Below are 19,167 nucleotides of genomic sequence, written 5' to 3'. Positions count from 1 at the left end.
AAGCTGATGACCCAGGCACATGAGTACTAAGAAAACGTGAGTAGTAAGAACTCGACTCGACTCGTCGACCGTCTAGATGCGACTCAGACGTCACCTCAGTGACACTTAAGACTTGACTTCAACTTCCGATTTTGTGACTTTACTGCCATAACGTAAGATGTCCTATTCTGCATCCACTTGACAGGAAAGACCTCAATATGAGTGAACAATTATTTATTGATCTGTGCACAATAAAATGATGAATGAGAAAAGTTTTTGGCGATTAGACCCCATCGTGAGGTCATAATATTTTAAAGGGGGTTGAGAAGCCATGAGTATTGTAGGATACCCCCCGATGGAGTCTAGACACTGGTGGTGGTGATGGTGATGAATGAAGCAGATGCTGAGATCTGGATGAATGAGAAGAGAGAGCGAGCTCTGGTGAGCTCAGACCTGGGCATTGGAAAGTATGAACTGGAGGTGAACGGGGAGGAGGACGAGTCTCGCTGAAATGAGAGCTGACAGCAACAGAGAGGAGAACATTTAAATATTGACAGCAATTATGTGATTGGCTGATAGAGATTGTGGCTAAATCTGGTTGGTTTTACTAAAAGACTAAACACTCCTAATGAGCTGATAAGGGGAGAGGGAGAGTGAGGTGAATAAAAATGAGTGAGTAACATTAGAGAGTCTTCCCTATGCTAAGCTCCATTAGTGAGGAATCAGTGCTGTTTTTCGGAAGTGCGGAGCAGCATTGCAACAGTAGTGCAACAAGCACAAACACAAGAGTTCTCAGACTCATTAAGCCCTGAAACCAGTAATACAGTAAATGTTGGCTCATAAAAGAAACTCATTACGTTTGTAGAATAGGTAAAACTTTTTTGCTACACATCCTGAAGTTAGACAGTCAGACGGGTTTCTGAGCAGTTCCTTGAAACACTTTCAGACATTGCAACCCAATTTTTCCCACCACGAGTCATTTGAATGTCACATCCCCTATCTGTGCGACACAACAATTGATGTGTTGATTGTTAGTTTTTTTGATGTCTTTTTTAATCTCACATGCCACCTGTGGAGCCCCGCAGCACTCAGTGGCCGTGTGACAGTAATAACCATACCCAGCCTGTACTGCCCCAAAGGCTCGGCCTTTGTGTTTGCTCCACAGTGGAGTGACACAGCTGTCTCTAGTATTTCACTGTCTGGAATAATGCGGCGTCACAGGGGCCAGATTGTCCCTCCTAATCTTCTGGCAGGCGTAAAAGACAGCCACAATGAATCATGCTTTGGATTCAGTTCTATGAATAGTTAAATAATCACAGCCGCCTCCGAAGCAGCAAGATATGGAATTTTTTTCTCTTGCTCAGAGACAGTGACATATACAGTAGATATAATATGCTAGTGCCATATGAGTTGTACACAGGCTGGACTTATTTAAGATGCATTGTATGCATATATGCATCATACCAGTGGCAGTATATAGTATATGATGATAAGATTTGCAGGCTATATGAAATAATAACTGCCATTGCATACCGGTGCTATTCACTCTGTGATTGTTCACATCATTTACATTCCGTTTTTCCAAAAATTAAATAATTTTATGGTTCATTTAGCTGATGTTGTTGTAAACCCTTGTGAATATTTTTAGCTGCATGCTTGGGCTGAGGTTAACTCAAGAGGGTAATGTTGTATGACATAACTTGTGAACACAGATCATTAGATCCCCCTCTATATCTAACTATTTTTGACGCGCAAGAGGAAATGCTTAACAATAGATTTTACTCTGAAGTACCTCTTCAACTACTGTAAAGGTTGTTGTGTCTGAAACTGTGAGTCCCTTTTATCATAGGTCATCATTTTACAAGATTACAGCTACAGTTTTAATGAGCCTGCATCCTGGAGCATGGCCAGACTGTTTTTAGTGAAAAAACTGAAAAAGTCTCCCTCCTCTTCATGTCTGTTACCCAAACTGTCAGCCATCATCCTGTCAGACTTAACCTCGCTGTGTGAGCGTGTGCATGTATGTATATGCTGAGTGATAGCTATAGTTTAAAGCACTTATTATATCAAAGTCCCCAACCTCTACACGGTCCTCCCTGTCATTGTCATACGCAGCCATTTTATTTTTCATTATTATTTCTTTGTTGTTGGCCATGATAGATACCAAGGATGTAGTGAAGTAAGTCCCTCCACATGTGCGAGTCCAATTGAAATGAGCACATTAAAGAACTATTGATTTTCTATTTTCTGCACACCATTTATAATTCTATGGATCCCTGGCTGATGTTCCCCTGTATGCTTACAAGTCTACTATAGAAACTCCAGGAGTTTAAAGGCTGCTGTATTAACAGCTGAAAAATACCATTTGTTTACCTGTTATGGAAGAATAGAGGATAAGAACTGTCAAAAGGTTCACAGAGATGGAGAATCATCTCCACTAAGGCTCTAATTTTGGGCTTTACTCTTTCCCACAAGGAGGCATTTATTTTCTCCTGAAAGCTTTTTCTAAGATTTTTGAAAATGAATTAGAATTATATTGTGTGCTACTGTTGCAGAAAATAGGCATGTATAATATCATTAAAATTAACCGATTATTCATGATATAGCCACTCTAATATGTCTGTTCTGATGGAGCTGCGTCTCTTTTCCTGTCGTGCTCGGCTAAGAGCGGATTCTCTTTTCTTCTCCTATTCCTTTCTTGATAAGACACCAAGATGGGAAAACAGCTGCTGTGGAAACAAACTGTTGATAGTGCATGTCGGGCGCACAGTAAAGTCATCTACCTGCCTCGTACCTTTTGTTATTTATTGTTTCATTAGAGCGGTTTTCTCCTAGAATATTTCTTTACACTGGCTTTAACTGTCTGCAAACCAAACAAAGGCAGAAATGGAGGTCCAAAGGGCTACCGTCATCCCCACCCTGCACATTTTAGTGCTCTAATTCTATCACTGCAGTGCACACACCCTATCCAATTAGGCAGTGTAATGGGATTGCTGTAGGGTCAAGATCTGCACTCAATTCTCCCGCTGGATGCTGCGTTCAGAGCAGCTACCACTTGGGATCAGACCTCATCTTCTCCCTCCTCTTTTCATTTCTCTCCTTCTCAATACACAGTTCTTCACTGCATTCTTTACAGTCTAGCTGTGTTTCATGGTGTAATGATTCTGTGGCTCATTTTCTTTCCTGCAGCAGTTTTGGGAAGATGCGAGAGAAGAAGCTCAGCCTCGTCTGTCATCTCATTAAGTTAGGTAGAGAGGCTTCTAGTAGATTTGAATGGTGTCAATGGGAAAGCTCCTGTCAGTCAGGAGTTTACTTTGGTGAGGTTATTTATTTCACTCCAGTCAACCCAGAGATGTGAGAATCCACAAAATTAGAAACAGATTAATTTTGCTGTATTTCAATAGAAAAATAAATATTCTAATCACCACTACTTTATGGCTACCTCGTACTATTTTGAACTGTAGAGTGTCTAATCTTTCTTCCCACAACCTATATCAACAAGGGCTGCCAGCTTTCCCTCTCATCTTTTCCTTAATATTAACATTATACTGAAACCAATTTAGTCAGCAGCCACACTCAACAGCATATTAGCTGCCAGTTCTTTCACATCATCTGTAATTTTACTCAGCATTCACACATGCCAGGGTTAGATAAGCTTGTGCCAGTTCGTCAACACATTTCTTGCCCATTTCTCTCCCTTTATGACAGAAGTGGGCTGTGACTACCAGCCTTTTAGCTCCGGGGAGCGCTAATGGGGCATCCTCTCCTGATTAGCAACGGCCCTGCCCAGGAAGCTGCCTGGTCTCCATGTCTGCCCTCTGCATTAGTGGGCAGCACATGGTAAACCAGCTGCACATGCTCACGCACGTGTGTGCACTGCCAAGACCCCCAAGGCATTTGGTGCTATATTAGCCTAGTAGTCGGACAGAAAGGAAATACCAAGGAGACGAGAGGAGCATCCCTGCTCTCTGCATGCCCAGGTCTCTGTTTCCTTCAATTAATCACAGTTCAGTTTATTGATCTGACACTAGAGGACTCTGATATCTACCCTGGGTCACTGTTTTCTTCCTTTCTCAGGCAAGCCATGCTTTCAACACATGTTCCTTTACTGTTTTTGATCTAGGTTAATCTAATTTAGTATTTTATTCACACTACATTACATAACAGAGACTTGGAAAACATTGGCAAACAAACATTTTAGGCTTATTTTAATCTTTGCATGGCTCTGAATTGGTCCCAGCGCAGACCTTTTAAAAACACTTCTCCCGGCTACAATACCGTGAAGCTGATTCTTTGTGGCTCTCAGTAGGTACATTGGTAATCACATACATCTTTTTTTTCTCTTTTACGAGTGTCTAATTAAATCCATTTTATGCAAACTTCTAATACCATTCACATTTTTTATTTCTGGAGGCCTTTTTTTATCCAAATTACCTCGCTTTAACTGTGTTGTTGATTTTTACAGCAAATGTAAGTCATTGCTTGCTACTACTTCATGGATTGCTTCATTTTCCACTCAGCTATTCCCTGTACTTCAATTGCCAGTGAACACAGGTTGATAGTGTACTTATGTTGCTACATTTCTAGGACTTCTTCCATTATTATTAATTCTCGGCAATGCATGTGGTCATTAACAGGGCTAATACGAATGGTGCAACGTAGCTCAATGGCATATGTGGAAAACTGCATGTGTCTTACTCTGGCAGTTGTGCTTTTGAGGATCAGTCACAGTGTTGAGGCTTTGGATTCAGACTTAATTGGAACTGTGTACAAGGACCACACAAAATCTTTATTTCAATTTGGCACAGAGCTAGGAATGTCTGCATTATAAGTTGGCGGCATTATTATTTCATTGGGGCATCACTTATCGCCTAAATTCAGTCAATACAGTTGGCTCACAGGTTTATGTACTAATTGAATTACTGGTATAGAGGAATCAATGGCTCTGTTAAGAGCTTTCTTTCTTAACATGGCTTCACTCTCAAGAAGAGAGGAGCATTAGTGCAAGTTTTTATTAAATTGTTATTCCCTCTCACACATGGTACATTAGCCCCTCTTTTTAACAAGAAAACATTAAGATAAAATTGTGATAAACTGACACACTGTCTATTCTCACAGTAAGTGTTGATTAGATTATTTTACACATTCAGAGCTATATTAGCACTTAGACATAATGCTATTTTAAGGGAAGCTTGCAACCGGAAAAACAAGATTTTCTCCTTTTTTTCTTAATAAATGCTAAATGTGTTTGGCTTTTTACCCTTTTGTGCCAAAGCAGCACAGACAGAGACAAAGCTGCTGTTGGGATTAATCTTGTACCTTGTGTGAATTCATTTTGAGTCGATTTACTGATACACAGGTTGAGCTGAATGCATGTGGCCGTTGGCTGAAATAAGGTAGAGTAATCCACAAGACCTCAGATCTTTCCTTTGACATCAAACATTCTCAGACTGTCTCAGGTTGTGATCGAAGCTCTTCGCTCCAGGCTGAGGTCGCTGGTCCAAATTGATGTTAAACAGCTTGTTTCTTTCTCAAGGTTAATTTCTATTTTGTGTATGATTTCTATAAATCTATAACGTAAATAACTGGAAGGCACGTGAAGAGTGGAGGCCCAATCGAACGTGACATTGCAGGCGAGCGCAGGAACAGTCAAAGTGTCACTTCAATGATAAGGCGTCTTCGTCATCTCTGACAAGTGTTTTCCTCTCTTCTTGCCCTTTTCTTCACTCTCCCTCTCTTTCAATCTATTTTATTCTCTCAGCCTCTGCAGTTTCTGCATTGGCAGTCTATTTGAACTGGGTATAATTTTCAGTATGCTTTGCTGGTAGAGATTCTTCTGGGCTCTCCTATGTGTGCTTTAGCCCTTTTTACCGCAAAAGACAGTAGGGCTGTATTATTTTAAGTTTTGGGATCCTAGTGGAGCATAACAACGATATAATACTCGATTATCAATGCAGATACCAAAATGATACTTTAATCCATACATTACTTTGAGAAGTATGAACATGTCTTTCTATAAACCCCCTTTTTTTCTCATTTAACAATATTAGCCAGAGTTCTGAAACCTTAAATTGTTTTAAACATAAGCTGGTGTGTATAAACTTTGTCCAAGTAAAACTGTCAAGTTGACGACACACTCTCACCTCAAAGTCCATTTAGTAGATTATTTTGGTCTTTGCACATGATCATCAGCAGATGGAATTGGCTCAGTTACCATGTAATTGTACATTTTCAAATTGCCATTTTTCTTTGCACTTTAAAGGAATACTTTGTGTCACATCCTGCCCTTCCTGCCTCATGATTCCGGAAGCTTTTGTACCTTCATTTGATCAATAAATTCAATGGCTATTCCCCAGGAGAATGAGCACAGAAACTTGATTGTCTGGCTCTTAACAACAGAGGATCGCTGACATGTGCTAAATGGCACGGAGAGCACTGTTATTGTACGTTAGCTGGCTTGCTATTTCTTGTGTTGTTGCACTTGCTTGATGTTTGGCTGTGTTAGCAAAGTTTTCACCTCGCTATTTTTTATCATAAGTAATGCAATCATAAGAAATGCACGGGTACAGCTGTCCATATTTACAACAGCAGTGCAGAAGTCAATTGCACTCTGTAGGAGCGCCAAATTGCAAAAAATATCAATGTTACATAATTGTTGCTTTAATGGACAGCCACTGAATGGAGATGAGATTGTTTTGTCAACTGTTTTTTCAAAGTCAAGAATCAACTTTGAAACTCAACTGTCAACATTGGGATATAAATCAGGAACTATCTGATCGAAAAGAAGTAAACAAGATTTCTGTACTAGACAGTTTCTGATACTTTCTGTGATGCGGGCACATTGTGGTGTGTACCGCAGCATAATATTCCTTCCTAACCGACAGGTAGGTCGAGTTGCGGTAGGACTTCTGGAGTGGGTGTGTCATTTTCCAGACACACTCAGAATCGAATAAAGGAATACACATCAGCATGTTTATTGCTGTCTTCTCTGACTCTATATTTTCTGCAAATGTCTGGCCGGCATCTTAGTTCATCTGTCGTGGTTTACATTCTAACAATCAGTCACTCTGTCTTTCTCTGTCTCTCTCTCCTCAACTGGATGTTCTCCGAATCTCTTTGTTTCCCACTCAACTAATGTCTATAGGGAGGTTGATATTGCTCCTATTTTCTGGTCTGAAACTCGGTGAACATAGCCCAATCTTCCCTCTGTTCTCCACTCCTCTGTCTCCTGTTTCCCTCACTCATCCTGATAATTTATGCAGCGTATTTCACTTTGATGGGGGACTAATTGCTCCACTTCAATGTGTGGATCTTTAATAAACAACTTGACACAGGGAACTATGTGAAATTATGACCAGAGTGTTAACAGTGTAATGCTGGGTGGTCAACTTTGGTTCCCTAAGCTAGTGATTAAGTAAAACAGCTATAAAAAAAATGCTATGATAACTACAAGATAGCTGCAAGACAACTCAAAAATGATAGTTCCATTATTGTGTCTCAGCAATCAGTCAACAGTGAGAGCCACTTTTCCCTTGAGGCACTGTGCCAGTTGATTCTGCTTAGACTTATCAGCAGTGTGAATTAGGAAATATAGTTATGTTTGGTAATATTGTGTGACTGGAGCGTTTGCAGTTGCAAGGAGTTTTCTATTGTCAAAAGAATCACTAATGATGCTGTTATCTGGGGCTCGAAGCCTGATTAGCTTGACGGATGGAGCAGAAATTGGCAGCATGAACTCCTCTCTCCTGTCAGTCTCTTTGTGCTTGCATGTGCATTTATCTGTGTGAGGAGAGAGACGAGGAGTTGATGAGTTTGTGAGGTTGGGGGCAGAGCTGGGCGATATGGAAAAAAATCAAATATCTATATATTTAGATATTTTTGACCAAATACATCAATGCCGATATTGCCGCGATATTGTTGGGTAGTTTTTTGCTTTTACAAAATATTAACACAATGAGAATTTTGATAAATAATCAACAATAATGTTGATACAATTACTTAGTGGGTAAAGGCAAATAATAAAACAGCTAGTAAGTCTGTTAAGTTCAGAAAATGACATCACTTTACTGTTATGCAGCCGTTAAAACCAGGAAAAGACAAAACTTAACGATATTACAATATCCAAAATTTAAGACGATATCTAGCCTCATATGTCCATGTCGATATAATATCGATATATTGCCCAGGCCTAGTTGGGGGGAGACTGATACACACACACACACACACATAGTCTGATAAGGGAAAATAGAACCACTCCTGCTTTTCTCCTCTACACTCAGTCAAGCTCACACACCAACACCAAACCACTGTAAAGGACCCATGGAGCAAAATGTGAGCAGCCGCCTGCCTTTCTGCCTTCCTGATTTTGCAGCCCACCAGTGTGTAGGAGGAGGAGGGACACATGTCTAATCTTCTTATTATGTCATTCAACTCTGCTTTTGAAAGATTTCTCCTGGATAGTGGTAGAGATGCTGTGGTGTGAAACTAGATGGAGAAGAAAAATGTGACAGGAATGAAACCTCCCTAATGGGATCAAAATGTGCCGTTGAAAAGTATTGTTCCCTCGCAGCAAGCTTTGGCAGTCACCAAATATTCACCAGATGCAGGGGGAGTTGTTTTGTGTGTTAGCCTTTTTGTGTGGCTATTGGTACCTTCAATACTGTCCCCAACAGAGGCATAAAGGCAGTGTTAAATTGTTCAAACACTTAAAATGAGCTATGTTTACATTTTCCTGACAAGCGACCTTGTGTGGCCGTGTGAGTAATACCTGTTGTCTGTCACAAGCAAAGGTGGATGTAGCATGAGGTAATTATAGTGCCGCAAAACCTTTTAGGGAGGTCGGGGTCAATGGGGGGGACTAACACAAAGGTGTTTGTTTCGTAACCACGACTGATTTGTTTTAAAGGTCCCATGGTATGAAAATTTCACTTTATGAAGTTTTTTAACATTAATATGAGTTCCCCCAGCCTGCCTATGGTCCCCCAGTGGCTAGAAATGGGGGAAACCGAGCACTGGGTATCCTGCTCTGCCTTTGAGAAAATGAAAGCTCAGATGGGCCGATCTGGAATCTTGCTGCTTATAAGGTCATAAGGAGCAAGGTTACCTCCCCTTTCTCTGTTTTGCCCACCCAGAGAATTTGGCCCACCCATGAGAGAGAGACATCATGGCTTTCAAATGAGCAAAGTGGCAGTTGGTCAAGGCCACACCCCCACCCTTCTCAATAGCTACAGACACAGAAATGGCACATCCTAAGGAAAGCTCATTGTGGGACTGGCTCTAGTGGCTGTAATTCTGCACCAAGGCTGAATTTCGGGAAAGAGACTTCAGATACAGTATTAGGGGACCACTAAGGTCTTTATAAAAGCATCCAAAGAGCACCATGTCATGGGACCTTTAACGATGATGATGATCTCTCCTTAAAGGTGCACTGTGGAGTGTTCTTGTAAACAAAGTTATGTTTACATTCATTAGTTCTCAATAAAATATATCCTTGATGCCTAACAAGTCTGCATTGTTTACATCCATCTTTGCAGGCTATTGTAGAAGTCTTCTTCTTTCTTGACTTTCCTGGCATGTTGTTACATTTCTTTACTGGTAGTGGTAGAAACAACGCTAAGGGTACCTTTTTAAACAAGTAGTTTTAGTAGCCTAAAGCTGAACAGACCATAATCATCGAGTTGGCAGATGAAACACTCATATGTAACATTTTTAGCCACACTAGTCCCATGGCTGAAAGGATGACAATGTCGATCCACCACTTTGGTCTAGATTGAAATATCTCAACTATTGTTGGACGGCTGTCCCTGCTGGATAACTCTGAAATGCAATACACCTTTTCACTTTGTTTTCTGTTTTATTAAAGGCAAAAGGCTAAATAATTGTCATTTGACATAGGTTTTTCATTTAATTATAACAGAAAATGCATGCATAAAAAGCTAATACAACTGATAGATATAATCTATAGACCCAATCACATGTTTACAATAACTTATTTACTTCCTGTCAGCTGATGTCATTCACATACTGTAGACTGCAAAATTTTCAGAATGTACAGCCTAATAGACCCACCAGGATTAGACTCTTGTTTTGACATCATATGTGTTTCTGACTGCACCGAGAAAGAGCATGTTAAGTCTCAAGCTCATTAGACTTGTTAGTACCTTCATAGTCTATATCCTTGTTGTTCCACTTCCGGGATTGCTCCGGTGCTGCAGGAAATTCCGCCGGATGCATGTATTTTCACCGATTTCCATGTTCTTCCGCTTTCTTTTTGTTGGATTTATGAGGACTATGGTTAACTGGTCCACAGATCTCTGCATGGTGAATTGAGACAGCTAGCTAAACTGTCTGTCCAATCTGAGTTTTCTCTCGCATGACTATTTTGCAGCGGCTCCGTGCGGAGCTTAGCACCGCCCATGACGATTGTGATTGGTTTAAAGAAATGCCAATTACCCAGAGCACGTTTTTCTCCCATCCCAGAATGCTGTGTGGAGTAGCCAGACCATTCTCCACTCCACAGCGTGTGAATGGTCAGGCAAAGCGAGACTAGTACCTTCATGGCAAGTTATTGTTTGCATACAGACATATGTGCAAGATTTAGATGTGTCTGTATGCTGTATGTGTGATGTATGTGTCTGTTTCGACCCTTGCCAAGTCCTCTGGTTAGAGAGAGGCCTCTTTGGTCCCAAGGGTATTAAACCTTATGTACCAGAAGGCCTCCATCTAAATCCAACAGCTCCTGCTGAAACCCTTCCTCCCTCTCCTTTTTCTTTTACTGCCTCTTGTAAACTCATTTTTCTTGCCTCTCTTGTTCTTATATGTTCTCCACCTCCCTATGCTGTCATTGTTGATCTTGGTTGTATTTCGCTCTCTTTATCTCTCATTTTGTTGCTGTCTATACTGAATATATGTCTTGAATTTTCTACTCACTGATTATTTTCTCCTTGTATTGGTTCTGTTCATCTCAGGCTTTTATTTCGGCTATTCTTTACCCATTGCCAATGGTTCTCACGGTTTCTGTTGATTATTGCAGTTTTTAATTCTGTCTGTTTGTCTGTCTCTCTCTCTCTCTGCCTGCAACCCACTACCTCTTTGTCTCCTAGCAGACAGCAGCAGATTGTAGGCTGGACAGGGCATGTGGGTGTTTGACATCACACAAAAAGCTGAGGGCAATGCACAATGTCTGCATGCACAAGCATAATTTGATATATTATTTGCACGTGTGTACACACACACACACACACACACACACACACACACACACACACACACACACACACACACACACACACACACACACACACACACACACACACACACACACACACAATTATTTTGCTTCCCATTCCTGCTTTAGACATCGGTGTGCATGCACATAATTGAAAAGACATCTGTTAAATTATACAAACAAACAAGTAAGTGTTTCTATAGCTGGCCGAACGACGGGCCGAGATGGACGCTTAGATAGAGATCTTACAGAATGTTTAGTACATTTATGCTAATATCATATTTCTGCTGCAGAAAGATTAGTGATTAGGGTTGTAACAGTGGAGCCAGCGGAACAAATGATTGGCAAAGGGCTGTTTTTCTTCCAGCTTATATAACTGACTCATTTTATTCACCCCAATGCAGACCACATCATGATTTCTCCCTCCCTGTCTTTGGTGTGGTTTACATCTGTGAACTGTGTAGCATGACAAATGGCTCATTGGAAGCTGATTTAGCCTTAATCAGTTCTGATAGGAAGCTTGCTTGTACCTGCAGCTGTGATTAAAGCACTTAAAAACAATAGCTAAACTGTTAATCCTATTAAGAAATAGAAGAGAAATAGCACATAACATTGAAGCTTGGATTCTGCCAAACTGTCACAAACAAATTATTTTATGCAAAGCTAACACTTTAGAGTGGGAGGTAATTGTGGAAATGTTCTCACTCAACATCTTACACTGCAGTAATGCTGCCTTATTTTCAGCTCTTGGGAGTGGCAAAAATTCTGTTATTTTCCTTTTCCTTAGTGGCTTTACTTTACAAAATAGGCTGAACAGAAGCACTGAGTGGCAAGAGAAAAACATTAAGATTCTATTGGCAGACCGAAATAGCAAGTGTCATCTTCTCTCAATATATTGGTCTCAAAATATTTACTTAAGAAAGTGTGGAAAAAGATCAGAAGAGTGAACTATTTAAATACTCTTTTTCTTGATGTAATTTATGTTACTGTTTCAGTCAGTGTATATAACTGATCCAGCAGTAACATTCTGCATGTTAAACCATGGCAACTGAAAAAGGGATTATGACCAACTGTCTATAAGAGTATATCTAATTTAATCTTTTTCAGTCAGATGAAAATGCATGTACTACATTGAAACGTTGAACTAATACATTTCATCAAGTGGTATAATAAGTCAACTAAAATCATGTATAGCCCTATGAGCTAAAACAACTGAGTTAAAACCAACCAGAATCTGACTATTTAACCTGTTTTATAATATAAAAGAATATTATGACATAGACATGTGTAACTTTTGAAAAATCAACTTACAGTATGGGACTACAAAACAGAGGTAAACACTGTTGTGACTGTATTCTGGCAAGCCAGAGCTAACTGCTAAAGCTAATTTATCCCCATTTCTACATGTTTGGAAATTTAAAAATAAATGTTGACGCTTCAACATCTAAGTAATTGAGTTTGTTTTATACATAAATAAGGCAGTGGCTGAATCTTATAATAACAGAGGCAGATAAACGAACCCTGCTAACTAACTAGCCTAGCTTAGCAGAGTAGTAGTTAACTAACTCCAGTTGAATTAATGTGATTTGGTGTGGTTAAGATACATTTAAATCAAATATTTAAATCTATAGATTCCTTTACTATAGTACTGACAGGCTGACAAAACACATTTTGTTTGACTAAAAATCCTTCAAATTCTTTTTTCCCCCTGGTTGAGTTGTTACTGCTCTGTATAAAATATTGACTTGACTTGAATAAAAGAGTTTTCATTCATTCATCATCACTTCCCATAATTCATTATTGACCATATAAATAATAACATCTTTAATATGACAAATGTGTAGTCCCTACAATGGTGTTAAAATAGTGTTAAAATTGAATGTAACTAGAAAACCAACATAATATGTGCGTATGAACTAAAAAAGGAACATGGTGTTTTGTGAGTTAAACTACAAAATAATCCATCATTTAAAGCCTGTAACAGAATGTATTATTCAAGTCACTGATATATTTGTGTGCACTGGGATTTTGTGTCAAGCTTGTTGTTGAATGTGTCATTAAAAAAGGCTGAGAAGCCGCAGGGCCCATATATAATACTCGGAGGTGCAGGGGATTATTGGTGTTTTTTATCCCAGACCGCTGGTGCAGACATAATCACAGGTTAGAGCATCCTCCCGAGTTGTATGGCTTTGAGTAAAGGGCAGAAAAAATGTCATTTTCCTTATAGTAGATTATGTAACAGTAAAAAAACATTTGCATGGCGTGTGCAAGATGCAACGTGTGTGGCAGCATGTTGGAGCAGCTCTCACTTTCTTTCTCTCTTTTCCATGTCTAAATTGTTTTAATCCCAAATTTTTTTCTTCTTAATGTTTTTCCCTGTGGGATCAATACATTTTATTTTATCTAAATAATGATAGCAATAACTAGAAGGGCACTCAGGGTGTGCAGAGCTCGGCCAATGCCATGCCCTAATTCGCAATGTTAACGAAAGTAAAAAAATAATTTGTGTATCCGCCCCGTGATTTAGATCCCCTCCAGAATGTAATGGGTTCTTCCTAGGCTAATGTCACAGCCTTCGACCAAGTTTCATGAACATCGGGCAATTAGTTTTTCTGTAATCCTGCTGACAAACTGAACTTTGGCGGAGGTAATAATGTGTTTCCCCCATAGGAACATTATCCTTTCCCTCCTTGTACATGGGCATGAATAGAACAAGACTCATTGAGCTTGTATGGCTTCAGTAACTTCTCACTACAACCCTGTTGACAATAAGGATAGAATATAAAGCTGTCCATTATACAAGTCATCCACAATACATAAGAAACCTTTATTGCCAGTCATAAGATGAAGTAGCCTTTGAGAAGTTTGCAGCCTTTCTGCAGGCTTGAAAGAGACATAGCTGAGTCACTTTTCTATTGTTAATTATGAGCTAAGACCAAAGATGACTTCCCATCACTGGTTGCATTAGGTCCCCACACTTTTAAGAAGTCTTACTTGAAATGATGCAATTTGATGCAATGCACATTCCGACGATTAAACAAATAAATTGGGATGTCCGGCTGGTTATGTGGCAGTCCTGATGTGGCTGGGAACCTTTGTTGCATGTCTTTAACTGATCTCAACTGATTACATCATGTTTTTTCTGTCTGTCTTTACTGTAAAACCACTTAAACAAAGACAAAACAGAATACCATTAAAATAGAAAGTAAAGAGTTAAATACAGGTCACTAACTTGCATGGAAAAGTTTAGAAAGCTTGTAGAAATGTTACACCATTAAAGCCAGCATACCAAACAGTTTACATTTCACTGGAATTGTACCTCGTACAATTTCATGTGACAAATAAAAATTGACTGATTGAGTTTAGTATATACCAAACCATCAATGCTCAAAATTTTAGTTGTGCAACCAATGCAACACAAAGTGCAGAGTAAAAAATGTGACAGTTAGACAGCCTCCCTTAAGGCCGGGACACATCAAGCCGATTATCGGCCGTGGGACAGTCTGGCAAGGTCAGTGACTCAAATCTGTTCGGTGTGTCCCGTGCCGTCGTCCGTCTGGGGGGCTGTCGGCGTTCATTTTGGCCGACTTGACATGTTCGGTCGGCGGCAGGGAAGTCGGGAATCACCCAGAAATGACGAGCGGAATGAGGTGACTACAGTCTCTCAAAATCTGATGAAAATCTTTTAAACTGACCTTTGTTGAGCTGAAATGAAGACAGATTCAGCAACTGCACGGCCTATTTCTCGCTTAAAATGTTTTCAGAAACATGTTTCAGTGAACTATTTTAGTACAATATGAGATCGTATTCTGAACGGCCGCCATGACAGTCTGGCTCAGAATATCCGGAGAAAACAAACCCATGTGACGCGTTCGTCCAATCAGCTGCCGGTTTCATTTCTTGGGCAACATTACAGATTAGCGCCGCCTGCTGTTATGGAGATGTATTACATCTCGTCTCCTCTCGTCTTTTTGGTCGGTTCTGTGGCAGTTTTTTGGACCTCGGGGACGCGACTGATCTTATCGACGGGGTTTTCTGTCAACGGTCGCCCGTCGGCTATATGTATCCCGGCCTTTACAGTGTTCCTGCTTCTCACAGTGGGTGTCTGCAAGGATTGTGGGTGGTCCAGGCTTTTACAGTTGCACACATTGCAGCTGTAAATGTTATACACATTTACAGTATATCCATCCCTATACCCACCCACACACTGCATGATATTAGGAAAATATCTAATTGCGATTATTTTGACTGATATTGCGATTGCGATATGATTCACGATATTGGAGGGAATGATCATTTTTGTCTCATTATAAAAAAAAAGAAAAAAAAAAGAAATGATTGGAGTGTGATTTTTGCGAGGATCTGTACCAAACAAAGATTTTTTCCTTAGTCTGTTAGGATACGATTTGTAGGCCGGGATGTCTCTGCTGCACCACAATATTTTAGAATGGTTTGACACATATTTTGCCTTTGCCAAATATTGTGCCCCCCTGCGATTTGGATATTGCACAAGTTCATATTGCGATTTCGATAACATTGCGATTAATTGTGCAGCCCTAATACATACATACATACACACATACACACATATATATATACATACATACATACATACATACATACAGTCAGGCATGCAGTCAGGCATGGTTTATGAAGAACACTAGACTGCAGTGACTGTCTTCATCACCAGAATTTGGCTGATCGGAGTGGTTGATTGAATATCTGTGTGAACTGTTTTTTTAGCTGAATGATGAATGAATTAATGAATTAATGGTCGGCCCAAGCCTGTTATGTGTAAATGTAAATGGACTGTAGAGCTTTTCTAGTCTTAACTAGTGGTTGTAATGATATTGATCAATACCAGTGTAATGAGATCAATACTTTAGTTTTAGTTTCTCTCCAGTATGCACTTCTGCGGTTTCATCAAAGAGGCGACCTGCTGTCTGTCTTGGTAAGTGCTGCTGCTTTCAAGTGCTGCTGCTTCAGTGTGCCAGCGCAGAGCAGGCACAATTTGCTCCTCCTCCCCCCTCTTGTGATTTGATGTTGTACCGTCACGTGACTCAGTGGCGCCAGGCAAACAAGCAAGCAAGCACCCAGCCAGGCCCGGCATCGGCCAGCAGCACACACACACAAGCAGGACGGAGACGGAGCAGAAGAATGGCAGAGTGAGAGGAGCACTGTGTGGCTATATTTTCAGGCCAAAAACGGCAAGCTATATAATTTGTAAAAAGACTGTTAGATAAAGTGTTAACACAACAAATCTATACGAGCATATGGAAATTCTGTCCTGGGTTTTAATTTATTAATTATCCAAAGGATGATAATCCAATTTGATGATGAATCCACCTTAATTATTAAGATGTATCAATATAATATCGGCAATACTGGCCCTGTATTTACTTGGTATCAGATACCAAATTTTGCAGTATTGCACACCACTAGTCTTAACAACTATTTAAAGCACATTCACATAGTACAGGAACCACTCACCATTCACACACTGGTGCGATCACTTAAACATTCACACACATTCACATCGGAGCAATTTGTGTCTTGCACACTTTGACATGGGACTGCAGGGCCAGGGATCGGACCATCAACCTTCCAATTGGTAGGTGACCCTTCTACACCTGAGCCACAGCCACTGTGTGTCGCGGATCTCTCGTTGGCCGTGTGACTTTATTTGGATGTTAGTCAGCTGGTTTGGCTGACTTGTTTGGTTCTTCATAGTCAGACAGCCTGTTTCAGTATAAAATAAATATGCTCTACTCCTCCACTCCATTCCTCCTCTCTACTGCATCACTTTACTCCCCTAGTCCTTGAACGCTACCTCTAATGGCTTCACCTAAGATGTGATGTCTTTCTCTGTCTCTCCTGGGATCGCACAGCCTTTTGCTCAAAGCTTTATGCTGCACTGCGCTCATTCAAAACACCCACTGGCTCTCAATAGCACAAAATACACACAAATGAAATCAGACACAAACACAGGATGCATTCCACTCAAAAGAGACAGATGGGACTCTTAATGTGATCGATGCGCTGCTATTCATGCCTAATACAAACAGATGGACACAGTGTCCATAAAGCATGTGCACTGTGTGTAAAGGAAATATTGATGTGGTGGCAATATGGCTTTACATAATGTTTTAGTGATAAACATGATGTGTGAAGTCTCCCTCTCTCTCACACACACTCTTGTGTTCTGCTTCACAAACTTCCCAGAGCGGATTTTAACAGGGAGTCACAGGGGAGGATGAGGTGTTGACAATAATCTAAAGCAACTCTCTGTTTGTGTTGGCTTTCACAGGGGAAGTCGTACGTGTTTGACCAGGTGTTCCCCACTAACACCACGCAGATCCAGGTCTACAACACCTGCGCCAAGCAGATTGTCAAAGGTGAGTCACGTAAACAAATAGCTTGCCCTTTTTTCTTTCGCTATGCATGAGATGAGGAAGGAAGCCAATACACCTTGACTCACAATATCGTTGGGTTCTCCTTATCAGCTTTGTCCGTTAACGCTCTATTCACTGACTCCTGACAAGCAGTGAGAAAACCAATTTCTATGACATGTTGTGGTCACACGATTTACAGGTATGAGCATCCACATGCCCAAATTGCATGCTTATCACAGCACGGCGGAATGGTTTATCCAGAAGTCCCTAGATCAAACGAAACCAGATGAGAGTCGAATCTTTCCTTTCCTTTTCCTTTACCCCTCCCCCAGTCTGCCTCTTTTTCCCCCTGTTTCGGTCTCGTTTCTGTGCCACCTTTAAAGCAAGTGTGGAACTCGATTGAACTAGCTCTAGATGGAGCATGAAAAAGAGATTGATTTGGTGGGCGAGATTACTTACAGAGTGTGAGATTACTAAGTAGGCCGAGGAAAGACAAAATAAAGAAGAAAGATTTATCACAGTGCAGGGTTGGAAAAATTCAAGGTTAGGGATTTAGAAAAATGAAGGAATGAGATGAAAAGTGAGATTTGAAATGTGTCAGGGGGAAAGGGTAACAGAGAGGGCAAGCAAGGCCAGAGAAAGCTGGTTTGGGAGATGTCCATGTTTACACTTTCTCTCTTTTCTGTATTTTTTATCAGTTTCTCTCTGTTTTTCTGCTTCTTTCTTTGCCCTTTTCTGTCTTTCTCTTCCACTCATGCTGTCTTTCCTCTCTGTCTCTTCTCTTCTGTTTCACTTTGTGGTGGTCTCTGTTGTTTAGCAATCTTATCTCTGGCTGGCCATATTTATGTTCAGAGACAGAGTCTTTATTCTTTGTTCTATTATTTGTCATGCTCTGTTTCGGTCCCACGATGACCAGCACGGAGACAGAGGAAGACATGTTGCAGCAAGAGTAAAGGCAATAGAGGAAAGGAGGAGGGGGGAGGAAGGGTGCCTCAGTGTTTCAGCTGAGAGCCTTTTGGATTAGTCTGTGGTCAGCTAACCCGTGGCAGCAGGCCTTTCAGGGTGACGTGTTTTTCTTCATCGATGTTTGACTTTTACTACAGGGGTTTATCAGACTGTAAGCAATACGAAATTCAGCAGTTTGAGGCTTTATAACCTTGACTGGTGAGGATGTGTTGTTTTCACTGTGGCTTCTATCAGATGAATGGAAAGAGAATAATATATCTAAACTCGCTTGTTACTTCACTGAGTTCCTCCTGGTGACTTTAACGCTGCAGGTATGATGTTGTTTATTGTGTGAAGCCACAGAGGTCGTTCAGCACCTAACCAAGCTTAAATACCATCTACCTCTCAGTGCACACAAGCTTTACTGAATGTGGCACAGTCTGATCTTTGACAGACCTTTGCCTACTGATATGAGACATACTGGTTTTGAACTGCCCGTAGGAAGAATCATGTAAGAGTCAGTCCATTGTAAACTAAAAGCTCTATACACAGATTTGATTGGCAGAGTAGCATCATGTGAGATGATTTACAACACATACAGTTGGCCTGTGAGTTTCCTGGGCT

At 40.5% G+C, this 19,167-nt stretch overlaps 1 protein-coding gene across 4 annotated transcripts in view; it reads left to right on the top strand.

Moving 5' to 3' along the window:
* Nucleotides 1-19,167, top strand: part of kif5ab (kinesin family member 5A, b) — a 68,127-nt gene that overhangs the window by 3,618 nt on the left and 45,342 nt on the right. For all 4 annotated transcript variants that reach the window (XM_039798852.1, XM_039798854.1, XM_039798853.1 and 1 more), the window contains exon 2: nt 17,514-17,601. In XM_039798852.1, coding sequence (XP_039654786.1) covers nt 17,514-17,601 — 88 coding nt within the window. The remainder of the gene's footprint in view (nt 1-17,513; nt 17,602-19,167) is intronic.

This window comes from Perca fluviatilis, chromosome 4, assembly GCF_010015445.1.
Source record: "Perca fluviatilis chromosome 4, GENO_Pfluv_1.0, whole genome shotgun sequence".
Classification (NCBI taxonomy): domain Eukaryota; kingdom Metazoa; phylum Chordata; class Actinopteri; order Perciformes; family Percidae; genus Perca; species Perca fluviatilis.
Note: the sequence above shows the minus strand (reverse complement) of the source record. Positions and strands in the feature narration are given on the sequence as shown.